Below are 27,130 nucleotides of genomic sequence, written 5' to 3' on the forward strand. Positions count from 1 at the left end.
GTAACCAGATAACTGTAAGAATTCCACAACAGAGGATAGGACAGACTGTTGGCAAAAACAGAGGAGGAGCTGGGCATAGGGTGGAGGTGAAGGAAAGCTTCCTGAGAGAGGTTCACGCGAAGCTGAGGTGTGAAAAACACACGGGATTTGGCCAGAGGTGGATGGGGGATGAGAAGTAGAGGAATTCAGGCAAAGCAGCAGCATGGGCATCGATGACAGGGTTCTTGAAAGGGTTTCAGGTTTACATGTCTTTTACCCTGTTTGCATATGTCGCCATTAGGATAACAATTCCTCCTTATTCACTAATGGAAAGAGCATAGCGTGGCTTAGGCCAGAGGTCAACAAATGATGGCCCAACACCATTTATTATATGGTTTATGAGGTAGGAATGGTTTTATATTTTTTAAATGGTTAAAAAAATTAACAAAATATTTTGTGACACATACACATTCTATAAAATTCAAATTTCAGCGTCCAAAAAGATAATTTTATTGGAACACGGCCATGCTTATTTGTTTTCATATTATCTATGGGCACTTTTATGCTACAATAGCAGAGCTGAGCATCTGAGACAGAGAACAGATGGCTGACCAAGCCTAAGCTCTTTCCTATCTGGCCCTTTACAGAAAACGTGTGTAGATTCCTGGCTCAGGCCATGGAATCAGAATGCCTGGGATCAAATCCTGACCCCTCTTCCTACTTCTTATGTGACGTTGGGCAAAATTCTTAACCTGTCTGTGTCTTCGTTTCCTCACCTGAGGATTAAAAATAGGGTTGTTATGCAAACTAAGTTAGCATGCTATTAAAATATGAAATATTTAGAATGGTGCCTTGCATGTAGTAAGTACTCAATAAATGGTAATTATTACTGTTGAGTCTCTAGAAACCAGCAGCGCGCTTGGCACACTCTATTATTCAAAGGGTATTTATCGAAAGAATGAATGAGTGAGTAAGTGCGTGGAGGTGTATTCTGCCTCACCTGGTTCTGTCTAGCCTTTTAAAAAAAGGCAGGGAAGGGAACCCTGGCCGCAAACTGCCTTATTCCACTTGGGTTTTCTCTTGCCAGCACCCTTCAAGCATCTGCTAGCAATCTGGGTCTTGTGGCATTTTCCTTCTTGTGCTGTTAATTTTTAAATAAATTTTCAGGCTGCGGATGATGGAGGGAAAAGCAGTGGGTGAGGGGAGGGAATCCATAAAATACGGACAGTGGGGAGCCGTAATTGTGGGGTTTATGCACAAGGGATCGTGTTTCCAGAGAGTAGGGAGCCCCCCAACATAAACAAATTCTCTAAGAAAAAGAGAAGAAATAACCATTTCCCAGAGCCCCCTTGAGTCCCATTGGGAAACGGTCTTTTTTCTCATTTGGAACTTGTTTCAGCCTTCCAGGGAAGCCCATGGAACAGAAGGGCAGCGTCACTCATGTGTAAGCTGAAGCTTTTGTGGCTGCAAAGCTCCGTTGTGGTTTGGAATAAGGCTCCTGTCCCTGATGAGGCATTTGTCCTTTAAAAACCAGCCCAGAATGCTCTGAACCCCTCCAGTAGGTCTCTGAATTCATCCTTCAGGGAACATTTTGTCTACAAATTGACTGGCATGCCAATGATTCTGAGCCTCCCCGGGCTGGGTCACTACAAACTCTGCTTCTAACTAGCTTTAGTTTCTACATTCATCCTAGCCTTAGTGTGCGAGCCCCTCAAAGGACAAAGCCTTTGGATTCGTGTCTGCCTGTCTACGTATTCCCGAAAGTTAGCACAGACCGGAAGTGTAGACGCAACAAGCGTAGACAGAAGTGTCAACACAAGCAAGTACGTGTTGACTTGGAAAACACACACACATACACACACACACACACACACACACACACACACACACACACACAGAGCTAAAGAATCCTTTTCAATGTACTGAATCTCCAGAGGCTCAGACCTGTCAAGAGAAATACCGCAGCCTGTGGTTCGACTGGTGATCGTACTGTTTTTACTTCCACCTTCATTCCTTATTTTCAGCCCCACCGCCTATTCTGAGATGGGAAAGCATGCAGCGTGTGACTCTTACTCACTTACCTCCCAGTACATCGAGAACTGGAATCTAGCTTCAATAGTAATTACTATGATTATAGTTCCCTGTGGAACTCGTAGGGTGAGCTCCAAACACAATTCCTCAAGCTTTTCAAATCACTGCGTCGATTTGCTTATGAAAGGCAGTTCTAATCAAGAGGGGTAATTACAATATTAAGTGCCAAGCCTTGGTGTGCAAACTCTTGAGTCATAAGATATTAAGCCTAATTTAACTCCACTGAAAGAGGCGTGCAGCATCATGCACTCAGCTTTCTGAGTTGAGGTGAGCCCAGGCTGAAAACTTCACTCCAGGAAAGTGGACAAATTACTTATCTATTAGCCATTCAACTATCACATATTATACAAGCCAGAGCACCTGCCTTAGGGAGATGTTTCCTCTCTGAAATCCTAATGCTACAGGGGTTGGGGAGCAAGATCCCACCCTGCCTTACAGCGCTTTCAGTCTTTCTTGGCTATAACCACACATTCATTCATTCATTCAATATGTACTGAGATTCACAGTATGCCACGTCCCGTGCCAGGCACTCCAGATGCTGAGACAAGTAGATGAAACATGGGAAAGTTAGGTTCATAAACAAGCGATTAGCCCACAATGTAGAAGTTCTGTAGTAATAAAAATATTCAGGAGGAAGAGAAAAAGGAATGCCCCAGCCAATCTTGAAGAAGTCAGATAAGATTCCACGGGGAGCTACCACCTGAGCTGGTTCTAGAAGGATGTGTGGGCATGACAGGCTATAGGGTATCTCAGGCAGAGGGACCACCTCTGTCATATGAGATGTGACAGAGTTGAAGAACTCTACCTATTTCAAGAAGCTATAAATGGTTCACTGAGATTTTTAAAAAATAATATGTACACATACAGGCCTGTACACACAGGCACTTGGATAGAGGCTGTGAAGAGGCCCAGGAGAGGGACGAAGGAGCTAGTAATAGGATGAGTCTTATTGGTCATATGAGGGTTATTCTAAGCCTTCTCTCAAGTGCTATATTTTGAGGAAATTACGCAAAAATATGGTGGCAATCAAGCAGACTGCACAGATTCAGACCCTGACACACACCACACACATAGACGTAACCGCCTCGCCCCCACAAAGCACACAGGTGCTTCTGCTGGGTGTGGTAGCAACCAAATGGAGAGTACACTTTTACACATACAGAAAATGACCCGAGTGCTCTCGGGGACACACCCTCATCTTACGACCAAGTCTGATCTGGGGTTCATTAGCAGCAAAGAAAGTTTTCCCATAAAAGGAGCAGAGTGATCAATCATACTAGCTGATAGGGTGCCTAGCTGATGAATGTGCTTGTTGCTTATAATCACCTGTTTTCATTAACAATTGAGTCAGCCTTCAATTTGTCCAAGGCACCAAAAAGAAAGCACACATTTGAATCCATTTAGCTCAGGACTTTTGATTTTTGTTGTTTAAGAACATGAAACCAAAGATACTGGGAGAAGGAGAAGAAAAGAGACATTTATTACATACTCTTGATGTGCCATGCTCTTACTATTTTTTAAAATCTAATAATCAGAGCAACACTTGTGGTGGAGAAATTCCAATTCCTATTTTGAAAATGAAGACACGGAGGCTCAGAGAGATTAAATGATTAAGCAAAGTCACCCAGATAGTGAATCAAGCATGGGGACCTAAGGCAGTCTGATCCCTATAGCTGGCCTCTCACAATAAAACCTTGCTTTCTCTTCTGATAAAAGTGGAGGAAGATAATTACATTGTTTTTCTCATCAAATAAATCATTTAAGTAAATCATTCAATATTTCATTAAATTAATGATTTGATTTTGTCAAAGTCAGCCGTGGGCCTGGTTGAGCCATGGCCCATAAGAATTGCAGAACAGTAGGTATGTGCCATTGCCCATTGCATTCCTTCCAGAAGAACCCAAATGAGACATGTTTAAACCAGCCGACATGTCTGCCACTGGTCCTGAGCCATACTGTTTGTCATGTTAACGGATACACAGCAACATTTAGAAAGGGGACATGCTGTGGATCCTCAGCTGAGGAGGTATTGGGGCTAAAGAGGCCAACTTCATGAGCCTGATCTTCTCTTGATCTATTAGCTTCACCATATTCTTCTCTTGCCAGACTGCAAGAGAGGCTGGACAGTGTGTTGTACCTAAATCCATCCATCATTAGAAATAATCATTCTGAGCTTGGATCTCAGTGTCCTGTACAGGCCTAATGATCTGAGCATCTGGACAGTCCTCAAGGCTCAAGGCTTCCAAAGTAAAGCTTGATAGGTAGTCCTTTGCCCCTCTGGGTCAGGAACAACCAGAGATATTTTTGGTTTGATCATGTTGGATGGATGAGAGTTTTTCTTTAAGCTGTTCAAGTGAATAAATAATTGCCCAGAATTCCTTTTTTTCCATTTGAGACTTTCTTTTGGTTACTGAATGAACAATGGCAATAATTAGCTGGTGCCTTGCTCATTACTTCCTAAGGTCATGAGTAATCTGTCCTTGTTTTGAGCCAGTTTGATTCCTTGGCAATGAGAAAACAAAAACAAAAACAAAAACAAACACAAAAACAATGAGCTTTCCTTTGATTTCTCTCCATTTCAATCCTAAGTGAGTTGCAATACAAGGAGAATATGTTCTTGCTCCTTCTGGCTCAACAGTTTAAAAGCCTAACTAACATTCCCATCCCAGGAATAAACCAATGGTGCTGAGCTCTTCCTCGGGAGGTTATCAGAGAGGCCTGGAGATTTAGCAACAAGGTTACACTCGGTCATACCATTCAGACTTTCTGATAGCAGATTTCCTGGGAAGCGGGTATCTTGGATTTGCCTGTCGTTTCCAGGCTTTAGTATCTAGTGGGGAAAGGGCAGTGAGAGATTCATCAAAGGACAATGTTTCTAGACTCAGTCTATTCCAGTCAGTAGCTCAGTGACCTTGCATCGTTCATGTCCACTCTCTGGACTTCAGCTGTCTTCTCTGTAAGGTAAAGGGTTGTGGCAGAAAGCTTCCAATAGTTAGGAAATCTTAAGTTTAATAACACAGCAAACATTTATTGAGCATCTACATTTTTGGGGACACTGTGCTAAGTGCTAGAAATAAAAAGGTGAATCATAAGTGGTCTTATCTTCTGAGTTTTCTGGATCTAGGGGGAGAGGCAGATACAGATACTGCTGACATAATGTGTATGTTGTATCAGAAATTTATATAATCTATTATCCTACAAAATGTTCCCTTTACACGGACAAAATGACTTTTGAATCAGTCGAGTAAAAGGAAATTACATTATAGAGGTGTCCGAATGACAGCTGGAATCAAAGCTTACGGGAAAATGGATTTATTTGGGGGAAACTCATTCAGCTCTCAATGTTGTTGTTTTTATCTTAACACAACAGAGTCTCCTGCATAAAGGCAATGACGAGCTATGAAGATGGACGCTCTGTAAACAAGCCTGTTATTAATCATTATCATAATGATCTGAACCAACCTGCTGAGCTTTTTGATGTTTGCTCAACTTCAAGGATTAAGATGCAAATCGGGGTGTGATTTCTATCATCGCTGCATTAGGATCTGTGGTCCATTAATCTCAGGCTACAAGTGACCAGAGGTAACCTCAAATAGACACATGGCATTTCACCGCCCACCCCGGGAGGCTCTGTGCACCACTCCTGCCCCCTACCCCCACACAAAACCTGGGGAAGGCTTTTCTGGATGGAATTTAGCCAGAATGGTGTACTTTGCCTCTACTCCAGAGTCATCAAAAATATTTTCCTAACGCTTCCCTTCAAGTTGAATCCCCAGTGGCCATGGGAACTTGCCAAACAAGATACTTTCCAAGAGGAATATCTTCACAACAAAATCTGTAAAAGATGAAAGAAAGTGGGGGAGGGGGGTGCTCAAACATAAAAACCCCAGGCATGAACCCAAGATCTAAACACATGGCAACAATGTCAGGTGGCTGCTTTTAGTCCTTTAGGAGAGGAGATCTAGGTTCGAATCTCCACCCTGTTCCTGTTTCATGTATCACCTGAATGGTGGGGCAGTTAGGACCACAGGATTTAGAAACAGGTAAATGTTTGGGTTCTGTTAAGTGCTCTATGACCTAGCTCACATAACCTAATTTCTCTGTAAAACAAGAACATTAATACATCCACCCTGGGGGGGCCTGGATTGCTTGGTCAGTTAAGCGTCTGACTTCCGCTCACGTCATGATCTCATGGTTCCTGGGTTCGAGTCCCGTGTCAGGCTTTGTGCTGGCAGCTCAGGGCCTGGATCCTGCTTCGGATTCTATGTCTCCCTCTCCCTTAGCCTCTCTCTCGCTTGTGCTCTCTCTATCTCTCTCAAAAACAAACAAATAATAAATTGAAAAAGTATATATCCATTCCTCGTAGGCTGGTTGGGATACAGCGATATTTCTGTAACCATTAAGCATAAATTGAAAGGAAGGTGTCTCACAGACGGGAGCTGTCTGTGAGCTCAGAGCAAAGGTAGTGGAGGGTAAACAAACACACCACACATAATTAGAAGCCCCCTGTCACCTCTGCCCCATCTCCTGGCTCCCAGGAGAGTGCAGTGGGATTTCCTCCTTTCCAGAATCTATCACTCAGGTTAACTTGAATGGAGTTCTGACCATGCTGATGGGCTTGCCTGGGGAATGTGGTCTAGCCTGGAATTTGGGCTCCTCTGAAGGGGAAGGGGTGATAATGTGAGAAGCTCAGATTGTGAACACTCTAAGGTTCTTTCCCCAAAGTAGATTCCTTGCCTTTTGCTATCTAGATCAAATTATTTGTGCACTTCAGCCACATGCCCTGCGAAATGCTTCCCTGATTGCTCTAGTTTCCTTTAGGCCAGACATCAACCAGTGGCCAACGGGCATCAGCGACATTACAAAGGATCCTGGAATACCAGCCTTGTGCCTGACCTACAGTGACACTTTCCCATGTCAGGCTTTTGTTTCTGAGGCTGAGAAACAGACCACGACAATGAGAGAAGCCCCAAAAGGCTAACGGAATGGAAGTTAGCAGAGTGTAATGAGAAAATGATAGGAAAATGTAAAAGCTATACGGAACAAAAGTGTAGGGAATGCCCCACCTTTTAGTGGACAAGTTAAGAGCTTTATAAACTGTCAGGTGTCTGTGCAGATAGCTGTCTGGGGGGGCTGTTATACCACGTGAGGTCAGCAGTCTTGCTCTCCTACTTCGGCGGCCCGAACGAGTGGGCTCCTTGAGAAAACCCTGAACTCTAATGGACAGCCTGGTTGTAAGCTGTCTTAGAACTAACTGAAGGAAGATGACTCACTTCAGATAAGCAAACGGGATTTCCCCGAGGAAATTATCTCTTTGCATCTATCCCCACCTCTCCCCAGGCCTGATAGAGTGACTGACACAAAGTAGGTACCCTGTGAACTAAGAATTTTCTCTCATTCTGTCAGTTTATTGGGTATTCCAAAAGATCCTTCACATTATGTTTTATTCTTCTAAACACACTTAAACACTCCTTTTGTGATTCACCCCCCACCCCCACCCCGAGAGAACGCTACAGCTCACTTTTGAGAGACCACCGGCTGTGCAAATTATGCTATGCCCTGGTGGTTCCTTTAAGACAACCAGGAATTTACCTGCCAGGGCTGTTCCCTTAAAGGAAGTCTCCCTTTAAATCTCTCAGTATACACAGATTGCGTGTGTGAACATATGCTCGGGTCCCATGTTTTATGGAAACGACACTGAATCATTTTGCAACAAAGGAAGGGCTTTGGATGCTTTGGGGAGGTGTGGCTGAGTGGCAGGATCTGGGCAAACCAGTTGAATGGGTGTGCCCCGAAGCAGCCAATGGCCTACTCTGGAAGGAACTGGGTACAGAAACCAGAACGAGCTATGATTACAGACGACCTAAAGCATTCCTACCCATAATCCTGGGATGCTGTCTTCTTTCCAACACATGGAAAGAGGTTCCTAGCCAGTGAACGGCCTGTTGCTCACCAGACTGAGAGTTACTCACACCTTTCCACTTAGATTCTCCTAGCCAAAGAGCCCCTTACAGAGCTCCCCACCAGCAGTTTCAGGCTCCAAGGAGCCCCAGAGTTTCTCAGAGTTGCCTTTAGGTCAATTGTAGGAGCAAGGAGATGGGATGAGATCATTCTTGAAGTTTCTGCTTCAGCTATAGCAGCTCTGATTTTGTTTTGTTTCATGTCTTGGGGTTCTTTTAGTGAGTTAAGAAAAGAGTACTTCTGGGGCGCCTGGGTAGCTCAGTCGGTTGAGCGTCCGACTTCGGCTCAGGTCATGATCTCACAGTCCGTGAGTTCGAGCCCCACGTCAGGCTCTGTGCTGGCAGCTCAGAGCCTGGAGCCTGTTTCAGATTCTGTGTCTCCCTCTCTCTCTGAACCTCCCCCATTCATGCTCTCTCTCTCTCTGTCTCAAAAGTCAATAAAGGTTAAAAAAAATTATTTAAAATAATAAAAAAAAGAAAAAAGAAAAGAGTACTTCTGCTTTTAAAATGTTTGAAAACCATTCTTTTCCTTCCTTCCTCCCTTTCTTCCCCTTTCCTTCCTTCCTTCCTTCCTTCCTTCCTTCCTTCCTTCCTCCCTTTTTCTTTCGACACACGGAGTCCAAGAGATGAGATATGAAGCTGAAAGGTCACCAAAGGATTTCCATGTTACCAAATCTAACCCTCTTCCTAATTCATCTCTTGGCAGCATTTGACCCAGTTTACCAATCCCTTTGTTTTGAAACATTTTCTTCTCTTGGCTTCCAAGAACATCTCTCCTGGAGTTCATGCTTTGATACTGGCTGCTTCCCTTTGGTATATTTTGCTGGACCGCAGTATGCCACCTTCAAATACTGCCCTTTCCAGGGTTCTGCTCCGGGATCCTTCTTCGACTATATACTCGTCCTAGGTGATCACACCTGCCCCCGTAGCTGTAAACGCTATGTGAGGCCAGTGATTCCTACTTACCTATCCGCAGTTCTGACCTCTTCCCCTGAACTCAAGACTTGGGTACGTAACTTCATGTCTTTTCCATTTGGATATCTACCAGGCATCTCAAATTTAACATTTTGAAGACAGATGTCTTGAATCTCCTACCTCTATTCTGTACTTGCCCAGCTGTCCCCATCCAATGACTGGGAGCCTTGTATGCCACCTGGAAGGTGAACTGGAGTAGTATTCCTAGGTGCGGAATGTATTGCCCACAGGATTTCCTCAAACACCACGGGCAAAAACTTAGGAACCGTTCTTGATTCTCCTCTGTCTTTACCCCTACATTCAATCCGTCAGCATCAGGACTCTGGTTCACCAAGTCCTACTCCACAGACACCACCTGAGCTTGTGTGCTATTCACCCCCGTTATAGGAATAGCCTCTTATCTGGTCTCACGGCTCATTCTCCCGCCTCTGCTTATCTCGTAATCCATTCTCCTTTAGGCTCTTCTAAAAGCGGATATCAAACCATATTACTGTCCGGCTCAAAACCTTCCAGTGACCACCTGTTGCACTTAGTATAAAATCCAGTTTCTTTCCCCCGCCTGTGGGGCCCCTGCCTTTCTTAATGACTTCAGGTGGTATTACTCTTACCCTCCCAAGTTCCAGGCACACGGAATTTCTTCTGATCCCTGGAGCACTCCGAGTTCAATTTTACATCAGACCCTTGCAGCAGCTTCCCCCTCTGCTTGGACTCTTCTTCCCCTAGGCCTCAACCTCAAGTCTAAATGTTACTGTTGGCCTTCAGAAAAGCCTTCCTTGACCTACTTTTTAAATGTAGCCTTTCCAGGCACTTTCTCACATGTTTTCTTATTTTATTTCAATCATAGCACTTAAAACTATCCAACTTTTTTTTCTTTCTCTTATTCATTACTTGATACACTGTTTCCCTCTACTCGGGGTCCTCGCGAATAGGAACCTTGCCTGTCTTGCGCAATGCTTTCTCTCTGGTCCCTAGAACTGGCACATAACTCACGTTCGACAGGAACATTTTGAGCAAACGAATGAAAGTGACTTGTTCAAGGACACACAGTCCCTGGTAGAACAAAGACTCTGATCAGGATGCCATACTCCCGCTTCATGGAGGGACTCATGAGACGGACTTCAAGTGGCTCTGTGCAGGACAGAGTGCTTTACAGATTTATGTAATGTCTTCTTTTCCGTGGAGCAAAACAAAGAAATAAATAAAGTTCCCTGAGATAAAATCTCTGGAGTCATGGGGATATTTTACTGCCCAGAAAATAATCTACTTGTTCAATAAACATTTATTGCGGGCCTATTACATGGAACTGTCAGGCATCAGGAATATAGCCATGAGTAAGACACAGTCCCCACCCTCTTTTCTAGACAAGGAGACACCTAAGCAGATGATGACAGTACTCAATTTTTAGTGGACAGGATAATAGCGAGCACGCACTGAGCATTTATTATGAATGGATACTCTTCTGAAAGTTTTAAGTGCTTAACACACTTATTTCCGACAGCAATCCTATGTGGTATTTACTATTATTACTCCCACGTTTTACAGCTGATGAAACTGAGGCATGGGTGAGGTACTTTGCTCAAGGTCAGAGAGGTAGCATGTACTGAGCCGGGCTTTGAACCCTGGCGATCTACTATGGAGTGCATCTTTGTGGCCACTATGCCATAGTGCTTCTCTCATGGAGGTGTGTGGAAAACTTCGCAGGAGCATAAGGAATTATTCCCTCTATCCTTGGTGGCAAGGGAGATGCAGTGAAGGCTTCACTGTGGAGATGACATTTGCGTTTGGCTCTTGAAGGAGGGAGGGGGTTCCCACAAGGGAGAATGTGAGGTAGACAGCACAGCTTGTGCAAAGCCACCAAGTTGGGAAGGACCAGACTGTCTCAGAAGTCTGGTGGAATTTTGTGCAGCTGGCACATAGTGAGCAGTCGGGAAGGGATGGCAGGTAAAACCGGAGAGAAATGCAGGGGCCAGGATGAGAGGCTCCTTCTACTGCAGGCTAAGGAGAAGAAGTTTTACAGCCTTGGCGATGGGGACCAAGTGGAGACTGCCAGGCCAGTGAATTGCACATTCTAAGTCTGCTTTTAGAAACGCTGCAGGGTTCATGCCAAGGGTGGATGGGAGAAGCGGAGAAGACAGTAGAGAGACTAGGAAGTGCTCGCAGCGGTCCAGGCAGCAGATGCAGGGGGCCTGCGGGACATCGTGGCCCCTAAGTCTCAGGGAAGAAGGGGGTGTCTGATGCTCCATGTGGAAGGAGAGGAAAAGAACAGCTGCCTGGGTAAGCTAAATGTGCTTGCCTAAGGCATGTGTGGGCCATCTCTCCAAAGTCTCACTGGCCCCTGGCTCAGCTGCCCCACCCTCTGACTCTAGCCAGCTGTTGCAAGGGCTCTGGGGACATTGCCTCCTGGGCCCCGTTGTGGCTTCAGGACCTGCTAGGAAAAGGCTACTGTCTTCTCAGTAATGGCCGCACCTCAGCCCAGTGCAGAAGTGATGTCAATGCGTTTTTGTCCTGCCTGTCTGTCACTGTTCTTTCACAACAGGTTTTACAGACATGCTGAGGTCACACAGAATGTGTTAACGTGTTTGGGAGATTATTATAGTTTTGTCATTCCTGTGTTTGGTTATGGGGGATGAGTTCTTTTGGTATTTAGACAAGAAAGCATTGGAATTACCATGATCTCTCTCTACAGTTGATACATGGAAATGACCAGAGAAGAACATGTCAGTATCCACAGACCTCTGCAGACCACACTACGCCCCTCAGCAAGAACAGTAGCTAGAGATTTTTCCCATAGTACTCAAAATTAGTAGGAAGAAGGGTTTTGGGTTTTAATTTTGTTTTTATGGAGCTATTTCTGCCTCTCAAGTTTACACTATTAAACTGGCCACGATGAATTTTTTTATAAGAAAGAACTCCTAAATATAAAGAATTCCACTGACCTTCCCAGTGTGAGAGTTGTTCTCTGTGGTAAAGACTTGATTGGAGCCAGCTGTGACCAAGCTATTTCCTCATCGCTTGTCCTGCCATCAGTGAAAATTGTCCTTCCGTCAACTTCCCCTCGCCCCTCTTCACCTGAGCATTTCCACGAAGCTTACCTGTGTCGCAGGTGCTGTCACGGTGAGATGTCTCAGAACAACATCCAGGAGTTTAGAGGAGTGGCTGATGGTGATTTGCTCCCAGGATACCCTGTTAGTTTTAAAGAAATGATACTTCTTTTTTTTTTTTTTTTTTTTTTTAATTTTTTATTTTTGGGACAGAGAGAGACAGAGCATGAACGGGGGAGGGGCAGTGAGAGAGGGAGACACAGAATCGGAAACAGGCTCCAGGCTCCGAGCCATCAGCTCAGAGCCTGACGCGGGGCTCGAACTCACAGACCGTGAGATCGTGACCTGGCTGAAGTCGGATGCTTAACCGACTGCGCCACCCAGGCGCCCCAATACTTCTTTATATAAGAAGACGGGATATTTATTAGCTTTATGTCAATACCTAATCCCAATGCCTAAAAATCTAGTTGCTATTGATACGGTGATTTTAACAAAATCTCACGGTCATCAACTTGTTGTTTTTGTGACTCGGTATATTTTGTGATTCAGCCTCCATAACACATGCCTGCAGAGAGCTGCAGATGTTTTCAGACTTAGGTATCTTTTACCAGCCTGGGGCTTCCACTGATCTTACCACATTAGGGAAGGGTGTGAGCTACGATGCTGGAGGACTCATTGTGCCGAGGAACTGTTACAATAGATTAAACTACGGTTGGAATTGTTTAGGGCAGAACTTTTAAAAACCTTTAAAAAGTTTGAAACACAAGCTGTAGGAGATATTTTAAGGAAAAAAAAATTCCATTATGTACTAACTTGGAGATATGGTACATAATTTTTATTTTGTCTTAGAGACTCATAATAAACTGTTCTGTCTGATTTTCTTTAAACATGGCATTTGCTTATACTTGTAATAACCATAGAGCCATGGTGCATATGTGTGTATGTGTAACAGTGCAAGAAATCTGCAATGAATGATTTTCTAATGTTTGCCTAAAAAAATGCAAGATGCAAGCCCACAACTGACGTACTGTCCTACGTGTGGATGTTCCACTCAGGTTGTGCTGCCTATTAGCTCTTTTTCTGATGGATTTTTCAAAGCTCAGGTAGTCCCTTGTAAGTTCATCTTCATGACCTTGTCCAGTCTCGCTACCTCCCATACCGCGGCATTTTCCTTCCTCATCAAATTGGTGGGAAGAATGTTCTAGGTTTTTTCCTCCTAGTCACCTTCTACTTGCTAGTTAATTGCACTGCACCATCCAGCAGGTCCCTATCACTGCTCTCTTGTTCCACAGAAAAGAAGCTGAGATGCCAATTCCAAAGATTCTTTTCAGGTGCCTTTACCTTTCTGAGCCAGTTGATAATGCTACAAAACGATTTAACTCTGGGAATGGTGTCTTCCTCAAGCTGTTAGGATATTAACCTACCTTTTCTTAGTATCTCAGCCATCCCTTCTCTGCTTCTATACATCCCACCTTCTTTCTCCCTCATCCAAACAATAAACGAGCTGCCTATTAAACATCTGTTATTCCCTTTATATATTTTATCTCATTTGACCTTCACAATGGAGGTTGGCAGTAGTGGCCCAATTTTAGTGTTGAGAAACCAAAGTTCAGAGAGCTCAAGATACCTGCTTAAGGTCACACAGCTAATGAGTGGCAGGATAAGAAACTGCATTTGTATTTGTCAAATTCCCAATTCTGTATTATTTTCTCTACTCCTGTATCTCAAACAAGGGTATGAGTGCCCTGGATGAGGGGGCGGGCAAAACTGTTGGCCAGTAAAATTGAATCTACTAGACTATACTGCTTAAGCATTGTGGGGAGAAAGTAAATACTTTAAAATATTTTCATGGCAAAGCAAACCAACCCATAATACGTGCTAAGCTACATATTTCAAAAGAATTTTAAAGATGAAACTTGCAATTGCAATGAAAACTGCTTTTTGAGATAGCTTTGAGCCGAGCATCTGGATTCCCAAGGAGCTCAGTTTATTCTTCTTTACCAACCGGGCTACACCATGGAAAATATGCTTTGCTTGTACCTTGTTACTCTTCATTGCAAGAACCACTACGTAGGGTTCTAAACTCGGCTCTCATCTCTAGATTTTCTTGTCGTGATTCTGTTCATCACCATGATTCTGTCTCTAGCTTCCATTCTCTTTCGACAGATGCCACCGATCCACCTATTCTTTGCTCCATGAGAGTTTTTCTGTACATCTATTAACTTATAGGACATCTCTATCTCTACATGTGTCCAGAAATAGCAAGCAAAGCATTTAAAAAATGAAATTCCTTGGGGAGCCTGGTTGGCTCGTTCGGTTAAACACCTGACTCTTGATTTCAGCTCAGGTCATGATCTCATGGCTTGTGAGTTCAAGCCCCATGTCAAGCTCTGTGCTGACAGGGCAGAGCCTACTTAGGATTTTCTCTCCCCCTCTCTCTATGCTCATTCTCCATGAATTTTACTGCCGTTTTCCCAACCATTCATACTTGAAACACATTTGCCTTATCCTCACATTTGTAAAGTTTAAAACATCAGCTGTCTGGTGGCTGTCCTCCTTTTCCTTTGTGGCCACCCTGGGTCAGTCCCTCTTTAGTCCTTGTTTAGCTCAGTTGTTCTCAAACGGGCAATTTTGTCCCCCAAGGAACACTGGCAATGTCTGGAGACATTTTTGGTTGTCCCAGTTGGCATCTAGTAGGTAGAGGTCAGAGATGCCACTAAACATCTTACAATGCACAGGACTGCCCCTCCCCCCCAACATTGAGCTCCAACAGTCAAAAGTGTGGTTGGGAAATGTGGTCCTGGTCTATGAGAAAACTTTGCTCCTTGGGTTCCTTCTACCTGCTCCTGCTTCACTCTCCATTCAGCTGCCAGTACGGATCACTCCACCAGTGAATGACCAGTCCATGACTCCTAGTAAATCTTTAATCCTGTCATTCAAGAATCTCCAAGAGTTCTAGTCTTACTTGCCACTCCTTCCCGTCACAGCAGACACCATCACACCAGATATTCCCCTGGCCGCATCCTCTACTCTTGATGCCTTTATTTTCCTCCCCTCAGCCTCACCCTTCCTATCACTGCCTATCAAAGCCCTGTCCCTCTTTCCAGCCCAAATCCAAAGGCTACTTTACTTTCTGCAGCCTCTCCAGATTCTCCCAAAGGGGTTATGCCTTTCTCAACTCTTCTCTGGGTGGAATTCTGTCATCAGCAAGTTGTACGTCCTTGAGGACGGCACCTGGGCCCGGATGCTCACACTCGGATCACACACCATTGAGCCTCATCTGGCATGTTTCAGGATGGCAGTTGAGGAGGGAGAAGTGGAAGAAATGAGAAGGGAACAGACATTCATACAGAGAGGAACAGAGAGGAATATGAGGAGCAGAGGTGGCCCCATCACAATGCTGACAACTGGTGGCTTGGCTTCATCGGCTTCTCCCGCCATCATCTTCCATTAAGGCATCTCTACAGCTCCTCCAATTTACTCTTCCTTCCCTCCCTCCCTTTCTTCTTCCCTTTCTCCTTTCCTCTTTCATTTCTTTTAGGACATTTGTTCTTGAATGGAGGATATTACTGCCAAAGGGATAAAAATTGCATCTTGGATGTGAAAGAAAAAAAAAAAAAAGAACTTAGGTATTCCCATGGTTTGTGGCCCCCCAAAGCTCTACTCTACCCAAAGAAATCTTAAGAATTTTTCTCATTAGGGAAAATTTACATCTTAATTTATGTTTTCTCTTTGTTGGGGATTGGTGGTGATAATTTTTGTTTTAAGTGGAGAAATGATGATTTAGAATAAAGTAAAGGGTGGGGCACCTGGGGTGGTTCATTCAGTTAAGCGTCTGACTCTTGACCTTGGCTTAGGTCATGGTCTCGGGATTTACGGTTTCAAGCCCAGCATCGGGCTCTGTACTGGCAGCATGGAGCCTGCTTGGGATTCTGTCTCTCCTTCTCCCTGCCCCTCCCTCTCTTTCTCCCTCTCTCTAAATAAATAAATAAACTTAAAAAATTAAAAAAAATTAAAAAATAAAGTAAAAGTGGCTTTATATACACATGCTTATAATTTTTAAAACCCATGGAAAAATTAAAAAAAAATAGAACTATGCTATGACCCAGCAATTGCACCACTAGGAATTTATCCAAAGGATACAAAAAAAATGTTTATTCAAAGGGGCATATGCATCCCAATGTTTATAGCAGCACTATCAACAGCCAAATTACAGAAAGAGACCAAATGTCCGTTGACTGATGAGTGGATAAAGATGTGGTATATACATATAATGGAATACTACTCAGTGATGAAAAAGAATGAAGTCTTGCCATTTGCAACAATGTGGATGTAACTAGAGGGTATTATGCTAAGTGAAATAAGTCATCGGAGAAAGACAGATATCATATGATATCACTCATATGTGGAATTTGAGCAACTCAACAGATGGAACACAGGTGAAGGGAAGGAAAAATAAGATAAAAACAGAGAGGGAGGCAAACCCTAAGAGACTCTTAAATACAGAGAACAAACTGAGGGTTGCTGGAGGAGTTAAATGGGTGATGGGCATTAAGGAGGGCGCTTCTCGGGATGAGCACTGGACGTCATACGTCAGAGATGAATCACTGGGTTCTACTCCTGAAGCCAAGACTATACTGTATATTAACTAACTCGAATTTAAGTAAATAGCAATAAAATAAAATATTAAATCCTTTCATTTGTGAATCGTTAAAGAAAATACAAAGTACTTCAAATTTGGTTGTGATTTTCTCACATGTTACTTTCTCCATTTTGTCTATAAGGAAAATGATGCTCAGAGAAATTAGGTACATTAATTCATCCCAGGTTGTTCAGGTTTAAGAGAACCGGTTCAAGAAAGCACTTAAGAGCAAGACTGGCACATGCTTCACACAATGACATTAGCTACTGGTATAAGCTGCACCAGCACCAGCTCCACTGTTACTGTTTTTACAATGTCCCATTTCTGTAATCAGGTACTAAGAGTGAGTTCACACTCTATAGATGAGGTAGGAAGTCACCACAGGCTGCATAATTGCAAACTATGGTAAGTGCAGCGAACTAGGAGAGTGTGTAACAGGAGGAACTGAGTTAGTGGTAGGGAAGAGGGGGCAGGAGGAATGAGGAAGGCCCTCAAGGGCAAAGATAATGAGCTAAGATCTGAAGCATGAGTTGAGTTCAGTGGGTGAATTAGGATGTGAGAAGTATTCCCTGGGGAGGACCAAAGTCTCTCAAGGCTTCAGAGCAGAAAGAAACATGGAGTATTTGAAAGATAGAAACACCAGTGTGACCGGAGCCCAGACAGCAAAGCAACAAGTGGCTCAGGATGAGTCTGTGGAGGTATGCTGGACCCTGGAGGCCGTAGCAAGAGATTCCATTTTATCCCAAGATAAATTGGAGCTGTTGAAGGGTTTTAAGTAAGGGACTGACATGCTGTGACTTCTAAGGTGATATCGGTGGGGATGAAGAGTGTGCAAACTTGAAGATATTCAGAAGGCAAAATCTGTAAGGGTGGATTACATGAAGAGTGAGAGGGAGGTGTTGAGGACAAGCCATGGGCTTTGCGTTTGGACAACTGCATGGATGGTGGTAACATATCAGAGGTCACCTAGTTAGTAAGCAGCAAAGGCAGGCCTATGACCCAACCTATGATCCAAGGCTTAGGTCAATGACCTATAACAGCATATCTCAGCCTGTTCGCAGTGGCTGTGGTTGACCTACATCTGCCCCATTTCCTGTTGAAGTATTATACCCTTGGATATGGACCTTATAGAAATGTTCTTCCCAAAGTGGAAGCTTCTAATAACCTTGGACTTGGAGTTAGGGGAGCTGGATTAAAATTTCTGTAGCATGGACAGGCCACTCAGAATTGTTGAGCTGACACCCTCATTTTGTGAAACACAGATGGTCAAAGTACCCACTTCAAAGGTTAGTGCTGGGGACCAGGTGGTGGAAGGGAGCCAGTCTAATGTGTACATTTGAACTTAAAGTCTGGGCACTGAATTCCATTCTACTCCTCAAGTTATGGTTGTATCTTTTTCTCTATGGTTTGTTCTTGTGACATATGGGCCAAGAAGAGCTTTTGGTTGGGCCAAGATATTTTTGTTCCGGAGTCCCGGGTGAAGTCAGTTGCAATTTCCTGCATGTTAGAGGCTCAAGAAATGTGTGCTGCAAATGTGGTGTGGTGGCCCCCATCACCAGGTGGGCCACCAAGTTGTGTTTGAGGTCCAGAAATAAAACACCATAGTTGGTTAGGAGCCAAAGTAAGGCAGATAATCTCAAAGTTACAATGTGTCAGAGTCACCTGTGATGGCTTTTTAAGAACACAGATTCCTGGGTCCTACCACACTAGATATCATAATTTTGTAAGCCAGCAGGTGGCCAAAGAATTGAATTTTCATAAACTCGTGAGGTGAAACTAAGCCTGGTCACGTGAGTGCTGCCCTGAAAGAAACATGAGCCTGGAGTGTACCGATTTGGTTGGGATTCTTTGGGGCAGAAACCCTGTCTGGTTCCCCACACCATGGTCTAGTAGGGTGTTAAACAAACATTTGAGCTAAGTTGAATAAACATTGAGTTTTGTCAAATTGAATTACTGTACCCTGCTTTATTTTTCTTCCCATCCATCCCAAGTCAAATGTTGACAAATCTGCTATGATTTTAGGAACAATGGATTTTAGACAGAGGGGTAAAGTTCAGGAAAATGTGTGTGTGTGTGTGTGTGTGTGTGTGTGTGTGTGTGTGTGTGTGTCTAGTTATGGAAATTCCACAGTGCTACCAAGCAAGTTAAAAGGATTTGGGATTCCCGTCCATGAGGACCTGCTGCTGATGGGACTCCATTCCCATTCCATCTCTACCATTCACTGGAAGTTTTCATGGAGACACAGAATTAAAAGTAAATGAGGCCAGGTCCAGGTTGAACAAGGCACATATCTCACCTGTGATGCATTCTTCCTGGGAGCAGGTGGCCAAACCCTGGAGCCCCCCTTATGCCCTGAGGGCAGCATTGTGGGGGCTGTCTGGCTTCTTCCTGACCACATAGGATTCCATTCTCTCCCCTGTGCGGCAGCCCATCCTCACATCTCCCTCCCTCCAGTATTGAAATATTTTACGAATTGTGAAGTTAAATGTTTTAATAGCTGGGACAGAACAACCCACCGGGCTTGCTTTACTGCCACCACAGGCATGGCCTCTGACCAGCTTTCCTATATAACACAAGTCCTCATACATATTTGAAAAGCAAAACTTAAATCATGTACTTGGTAGACATATGATTTCAAAATACCATGTACAAGAGGATGTACTTACAGGAAACACAGGGTAAAGAGCAAAAGGGTCTTGGAAAGGACAAGGCAGGTAACTGTAGTGACTAGTTGTTTTTTTTTTTTCTTTATCATAACTAAGCTACCCACTAATGTTGATTCCTGTCACCTAACCCTTTATTCTCACAATCGCTGTCCCACTTCTTTCTTCCAGACTGGTTCATGCTTTCTGAAGGAACCTGATTTTGCCTGTAACTTTTAATTGATCATGGGGTCAATGTCAGCCTTTGGAAGGCCACCGGATGGACAGGAAGAAATTGGGAGCAGATGGAAGAACAAGGTTTGAATCCTGGATTCCCTACATGAGTGATCGTGGGTGAAATCTTCCACCCTAAAAAATACCTATGTCATGCTCTATGCCCTCCTAGAAGTGGAGTGAACATCAGGGCAAGAAGAGTTTAGAACTAAGTCCATGATGCAGAGGGCATTATAGGCCTGTCTTTTATTAGGGCAGGCCTTATGAGCAGGATGTAGCCTTGCTGGCTTAAAGGAGATGCTTGCTAAGCTTTATTTTAGCACCCGAATTCCTCTTCCCCCTTTAAACATGTTGAGTTTTAAAAACGTGTTTGTTTTTCTTATTTGTATTCTGTAACTTTATAATGTACTCCACTGTATCTCTGAAAGCTCTTTATAAAGAGATTGTTGGATGGGTAACTCATATATATGTGGAAAGCCACTTCATGCAGTTGACAGTTAGTGAGTCCTAGCCTAAATGGAAGGCACACCAATGATAATAATTTTTTTTATATGATGTCACCCCTTGCATTCTGAGAGAGACTTGGTTCCCCAAACAGTTACTCAGCAGAAATCTCCTGTTGTTCTAAAATATGATCAGTTTCTGGATGAATATCAAGCAGTTCTGAGATGCCATGGAGACAACAAGGCCATCAACCACTTTTCTTGAAAGTACAGTCCATCTCCATCTGCCCACCTCCCCAGATTCCTTGTCTGAATCGAGTCTATGCTCAGAACACACGCTCTCTTTTTTTTTAGAATGTGCTTTGGAACATCAATGCTTTAGGAAAAGAATAACTGATCTCCCAAAGGTCCAGGCTATTACTCAGTGGTCCTATTTGCCAGAGAGTTTAGGTTGAAGAACATTCTGGGCTCCACCCAACCCCACATAGTAAGAAATGCATTCTCATACAGGACAAAGGGAAGGTATGTTATCAGACCAGATTTTACCATTTAGGAGGAAACCAATGATTTAACCCAGACAGTGTGACCAAAGGAAAGAAACTACTACTCTATCAACCTATAAACCCTATTTCTGACATTCCAGCACCAGCCATATTATTCAAACATCCAGATTCCTAAGAGTGCTCAAGTTTGGCCTAGAATATGAGTCATTTATTGAGAAGTACTGCGTACCTTATGCTGCATTAGGCACAAAGAAAAATGAGAAAACATATATGAAGTGCCTTCGAATAGTTTCAGGTTCTGAGGAGCCTAGCTGGCTCAGTTGGTTGAGTGTCCCACTCTTGATCTCGGTCCAGGTTGTGATCTCATGGTTCGTGAGTTCGAGCCCTGCATTGGGCTCTGTGCTCGCTCTCGCTCTCTCTCTCTCTCTCCAAAAATAAATAAGTAAACATTAAAAAAAAGAATGGTTTCAGGTTCTGGAACACAGCAATTGTTTAAAAGTGGTATTATTGTTGTTGTCGTCGTTGTTTATTGTCATTGTTGCTGTTAGGTGTCATTGTCCCTGGGCAAGTTCTGTATCTTGTACCAGTAGTGTTTGACATCACTGATTACCCCCTTCTTAAACCTCTGTCCTCTTAGATTCTCCTCCTACTTCTTGAACCATAACTTGTTTCATTTGCTTTTATAAGAGATATGTTATCTAATTTATCCATTGATCTATCTATCTCCCACATATTATTCCCATCTTTTCTCTCTGGCTTTGCTGTGATCTAGTCTGGTGAAGAGCAGAGACTTCTTTAATCTTCCCTTCTCTCTAGTCTATAAGACCCTTAGGGCAGGGACTAAGACCTATATGCCTGCATATGCCCAGAGTCTGAAAGGAGCTCGGTAAGTATCTGCCAAGTACATATGTGACCAATGGATCAATAAATGAATGAATGAACTTAATCTTTTCACCATTAGTCTTTCCCTCTCCAGCTAGTCATGCCCACTGCAGGCAAAGCTACCTCCTGAAAATTCCATCTTTACCCATTTATTTCTTGCTCAAAAATATAAGTGTCTCTCCTTTACTCTACAGGCCAGCTTTCAAGCCACCCCCATCCTGTTATCTTGCTCTAATGTCCTGTCCAATGTCACCTCCTACTCTTGTCGGCCTAGATCCTGGGGCCAGGCAGGTAGGGGTCCTCTCAGGCACTGAATTTTTGTGTACTCACTCTTTCCAGATCCCTGCTTATGACTTTATAGCCTTTTTCTCTGCCTATCAAAATGTGGCCTATCCTTCAATGCCCACTTATCAGGTCTTTGTAACAATAGAGCCCACACAGACACAGCCCCTTCTCAGAACGTCCCACATCCACACTGCCTCTGGTTGGCTTCTCATCAAATGCTGCCCTGTATTATTAGTGGCAGTCAATTCATAAGGCCTTGATAGTAGATGCCTTATGTTTCTTTTGCATCTGGACCATTGTTAAGGAGTCTTGTCAAAGTAGTCCTATCAGAGTGCACCAAATGCAGCATGAATTTTACAGAAGAGAATTCTATAAAGCGTAAAGCTGAGCTTGGCCCTTCCGTTCCCATTGAATCACTAAATTTACTACTTTGGATATGGAGCAGAACATAGTGAAGTCTTTGGGTCTCCAGTGTATCTTGCATAACACACAGATCCTAATGACGGTGATAGAAGTGGTAACAGGTAACATATTTGAGTACTTGTTCTGTGTGCAAGGCCCCGTGCCGAGGATCTTAATATTTTAATTTCATCATAAAAAATCCTTAGAAATATATTCTATTATCCCACTCTACAGATGAGGCAATAAACCAAAGCTTCAAACATTTCTCAAGCCCATTTTTCAAGTCTCAGTCATAGACTTGGGCTCATGCCCAGTGCTAGATTCTGAAGATAAAGAGATGAATCAGACTCAGTCTCTATCCTCAAAGAGTTTACAGACTAGAAGGGAAGAGGAAAAAAAACAACAACTATGATTCGGTTTAATAACTGCAATATCAGAATTAGTATTAACCTTTCCTCTATTAAACGAAGGCAGTGACCAACCCTGTCCCATGTCCAAACAATGCTTTACAAATAATGTCAGTACTTAACTTCTGTAGTGTTTATCCTAATAACCTATAACCCTATTTTAGTATGAGAAAACATCAGCAAATTTCAGTAGGATATTATAGAATATACCTGACCACCAGTAGTCTAACCTATTAAGCTAATTAAAAACAAAGAAAGCCTGAGGGATTCACAGCCGAGAGGAAACTAAGGAGACATGATTACAAAATGTAATGTGGTGTCCTGGATGGGGTCCTGGACAGAAAATGGATATTTTATTTTATTTTATTTTATTTTATTTTATTTTATTTTATTTTTTAACATTTATTTACTTGAAAGGGAGAGGGCTAGAGAGAGAGAGAGAGGGAGGGAGAGAGAGAGGGGGGGGAAGGGGTAGAGAAAAAGGGAGAGAGAGAATCCCAAGCAGACTCCACATTGTAAGTGCAGAGCCTGATGCAGGGATCAATCTTACAAAATCATGACCTGAGCTGAAATCAAGAGTCAGATGCTTAACCAACTGAGCCACCCAAATGGCCTAAAAATGGATATTTGAGGTAAAATCTGAATAAGGTACGGACCTTAGTTAACAATGCACCAATACTGGTTTATGACATGTAACAAATGAACCACGCTAATATAAGATGCTCACAAGGAAACTAACTATGAGGTATATATATAGGCACTCTCTGCACTATCTTCCCAATTTTTCCGTAAATCCAAAACTGTTCTCAAACATACAGTCTACCAAAAAATAATAATGTTAACCCTTACAATAAGGGTCGTGAGCGACTGTCAGGATAGTGGGGCTGGTCAGGCGGGGAATCTGAGCGAAGGAGCGCGTTTGTGCTGGGAGGCGAAGAGGGGAAGAGGGTGAGCTTGGTTTTGGAGACATTGTCCTGGAGAGTATTGGTAGCAAGTCTGCATGTCCAACAGCAGCTGAGGAGCTTGATTCGGAGTCTAGGGGAATGGGAGAGGAAGACCTGGGTTGAAGACACACACTTGGGAGTCATCATGCAAGGAGGTGGTAGTGGAAGCATTTGATGCCCTAAACACCATTTTGGAGATCGGCAGCCACAGCAAGTCTGTTATTACCGTGTGATGGATGAGCAGGGGGAGACTGAGGGGGGAGTCAGTTTGATTATAAGTGCAGAGCAGCTGGAGCCTTTCATCGTCGGGGGAGCCAAATCATCCTTGTGGGCACAGACGCTGTGTTTTTTTGTTTTTGTTTTTGTTTTTGTTTTTTAATTCTGGAAGGCATTTCCTGAGGCGAACTCTGGATATGATGATTATGCTTGTTAGTAAGTTGATCTAGCCTCAACTGCATGGACAGGGATCCCACCACAGAATGCTTCCTTGTTATTCGATACATTGGCTTTCTTTAGGAAAGAAACATTTTAATTCTTTCTTCTAGAGTAGGTGTAGCGTAATTGTGTGAGATGAAACTATTCTGATAACCATCTCTCTTGAGGACACAGCACCTCAGTCGTTTTAAAACCTAAGTTAATTAGATATCTGATGTTAACAAAAGCTTCCATTAAAAAAAAAATGCTGCACCCCCCCAGACTCCTGCTATAGCAGAGGAATCAATGTTAAGTACAGCTTTTATCATCAAACTGGCACTTTTGTATAGTTAATCATAGATGTCTGCGGCCTCTGAGATGAAGGAGGCAACCCCCCCACCCCAGTTCTTACCCCCAAGGATGAAAGACCCATCACTGTGGTAAAATCTGTGTTTTTCACATGGCAATCCTAGTGGGCTGGGTCTTTCGTGCACTAAGATTAACTTTGCTTGGCATTCAAGGATGGTCTAGTTTGTAGAAAAAGGAAAAGAAACATAAGAGAGATAGTCTGAATTAAATCTAAGGTAAGAATGAAAGAACGTGCAGAATGTTTTATCTAGAAACTTGGCAAAATGAGCAGTCTCCTAGAAATGCTCCTAGCAATGGATTCTCAGAAATTTAGAGTCTCCTGACTAAAAGCAAATGAAGTAGAAAGGACTGCCATATACTCTATAAATCCTCCCCGAACACCCAAGCATGTACAAGCACGTGTGCATGCTGACATACACACCCCCTTTGGACATCCAAGTTGGGCAAATAAATGCAAGGGCAATTTCGTTAACTCTCTTTAGTTCAGAGAAAGAGTTGGTAGCTGGAAAGGCTGCCGGGCAGCTTCAGCTCCAGGCAGAGGACAGACTGGGATCTGTGGCCACCAGCAGCCTATGTCTGAGCTCCTGCTCTGCTACTCACAGGCCCTATAATCTCAAGTGTGCTGGCTAGCTCCTCAGAGTCTCGGGCTCCTTCTTTAAGAAATGGGGATAAAGATGAGCATCTCAGTTCAACTGAATGTCTTCCAAGTGTCAGGCACTGTGCTGGGGATATAGTGGTGAACAAGAAAAACGTAATCGCCCCACCCCGAGACAGGCAACTTTCAAGGGAGGTTGCTGTATCCTGATATATTCAGCGTGCATGTGGCTTGGTGCCTGGTCATTGAGTACACAAGGTTGCCGTACTTTTCTCCCACCCCAAACTGAGTGGTTGCATTTGAGTAAAAGGACAGCCTAACTACAGGACATTTAGGAGCACTAGGACTTAAGTGTATTAGTTTATGGAGCCTCAAAAGGCTTTGATAGCAAACACGTTGAAAAGGCAATGGGCTTTGGAGCCATAAAGAGCTGGCCCCCAAATCTTTGCGTTGTCCTTCACTATCTGTACGACATCATGAAATCTGTATCATCTCTTCGAAGCTAAATTTCCCCATTTGTAAACTAGAGTTATCGTTAGAGATGCTTACCTGAGGCTTATGTAATAGGTGATAAAGGAAATCTTATATATGAAAATGGCTTGTTTCAGGGCAAAGTGATACCCACGTGTTGGTTACTATGGAGTACTTTCATTATTATTAATGAGAAAACACCAGCTACGACAGCCTCTGCCATGTGGTGCCTTTGGGGCTGGTGTTCTGGACTGAGATACTACAGCAGTGACGTCAACACATTTCACAGGCATTAGAATGACATCCCATCACTGGAAGGGTTTGTAAATAAAGCCTTGACCTAATTAGGAGCAGATCCAAGGACTGCGACTTTCTTCTGAGTAACAGCAGCACAGACCATGGCGCAGGGAGAAAGCTTGGGAATGGCTTTTCCAAAGAGCCCATGAGCTCTGTTGGTAGTGCTTCACATCCACTGTGGCTCCCACTTGCTCTCCCTCTCAGTTGACTCGCTCCCTCTCCATTTCAAGGATTGAGGGGAAAGCATTTAAGAAACACAAGTGTATATCATTCTCAGAAACTGGTCCCCCTCACCAGTAGTCAACCAGTGCATTCCAATCGGAGGCCAATTTCTCTTGGGTCTTATATTCCAAGATGAATTCCAGGCTCGAGTGAGGACCCACTTGAAGAACATTCGTGATCTCTGCAAACTAGCATTTTAATCCTGATAGTCCTGGAGACGTGAGCCAGTCAGGAAGGTCAGCTTTGCATTTTCCTTCAAGAGGCTATGGAATTCTCATGCCAACATACTCTTGGAGAGTATCTCAGATGTTCCAGAGTTTTCAGTGAGCTTGCAGGAATCCTCCTGTACTAAAAGGATATAGTAGATCTCACCAGTTTGTTATGCCAAACTACCATAGTTTTATGAACTCATCGGTTTCATACCCCCATACTTTTGCACATGTTTTCACTTTGTGTGGAGGGCCTATTTCACCTGTGTCTGCCTATCCATTTCTGTTAAGCCTTTAAAACCTAATTCAAGAGTCCCTCTGTGAAGACAGCCCTGATTCTCACCCTCTCTCCACTCCACCAACAGACCTGGCTTCAAATCCCAGGACTTGGCCCATTTAGTGAGTTCGTAAGAACTGATTATTGTTTTCTCAAATTCTTGGAGTTGACCTGGTTTCTTCTCTAGTCTCTGATAATTACACTAAGTGCAATATGGGATGCTGGAAATCAACTATGCAGTTGTGAAACCTTTGATTTGAAGCAAGATTCTAGGTTGCTCAAAGGGAGTTATGTAAGATTTGCATTATGCAACAGGCAGGAGGACCTCACCGTGAGCAGAGATTTGGAGGCATTTCTGGTATAGCAGCACCTCTGCCTCATTTCCACGGAGGCCATCACATCTCCCAGCCTCAGCACAGTCCCTGACCCAAAGCGGGCACTCAACACAAATGTGCCATTTCTGGGGGCCAAGAAAGCAAGCTCAGAGAGGGAGGGAGGATCCTGGGACTCTTCTCTATGAGGCTTAGTGACCCACTTACAGATCCCATCTTGGCTGCCCTGGAAACATTTCCCCACTTTAAGATAGTAATCAGGACAGGGAGGCAGTCTCCTTATTGATGATGAGGCTGCCTTGATTGTGAGGTAGGCGTTTGGGTGAAAGATGCCACCAGAGCTCGAAGTAGTCATTATTACTAATCAAAGGTGGGTTTTTTGATAGTATGCAAAACATTGTGTAATATTCTTGGAAAACTATAACCATTCCATAATAATTCCTTCTACTTTTTCTATTTGGATATCCTTCTGCCAAAGATTTCTGCCAGAAGATTTCTGAACCAAAAGAGAGAG

At 43.5% G+C, this 27,130-nt stretch overlaps 1 protein-coding gene across 3 annotated transcripts in view; it reads right to left on the reverse strand.

Moving 5' to 3' along the window:
* The window catches only part of LOC132663107 (uncharacterized), a 514,936-nt gene that overhangs the window by 32,554 nt on the left and 455,252 nt on the right, over positions 1-27,130 (reverse strand). For all 3 annotated transcript variants that reach the window (XM_078436607.1, XM_078436605.1, XM_078436606.1), the window contains one exon: positions 12,098-12,188. Coding sequence is in view for 2 of the 3 variants with exons in the window: in XM_078436605.1 (XP_078292731.1) it covers positions 12,098-12,188 (91 nt within the window). In the remaining variant the exon portion in view is untranslated. The remainder of the gene's footprint in view (positions 1-12,097; positions 12,189-27,130) is intronic.

This window comes from Panthera onca, chromosome D4 (assembly GCF_046562875.1).
Source record: "Panthera onca isolate mPanOnc1 chromosome D4, mPanOnc1 haplotype 2, whole genome shotgun sequence".
Lineage (NCBI taxonomy): Eukaryota > Metazoa > Chordata > Mammalia > Carnivora > Felidae > Panthera > Panthera onca.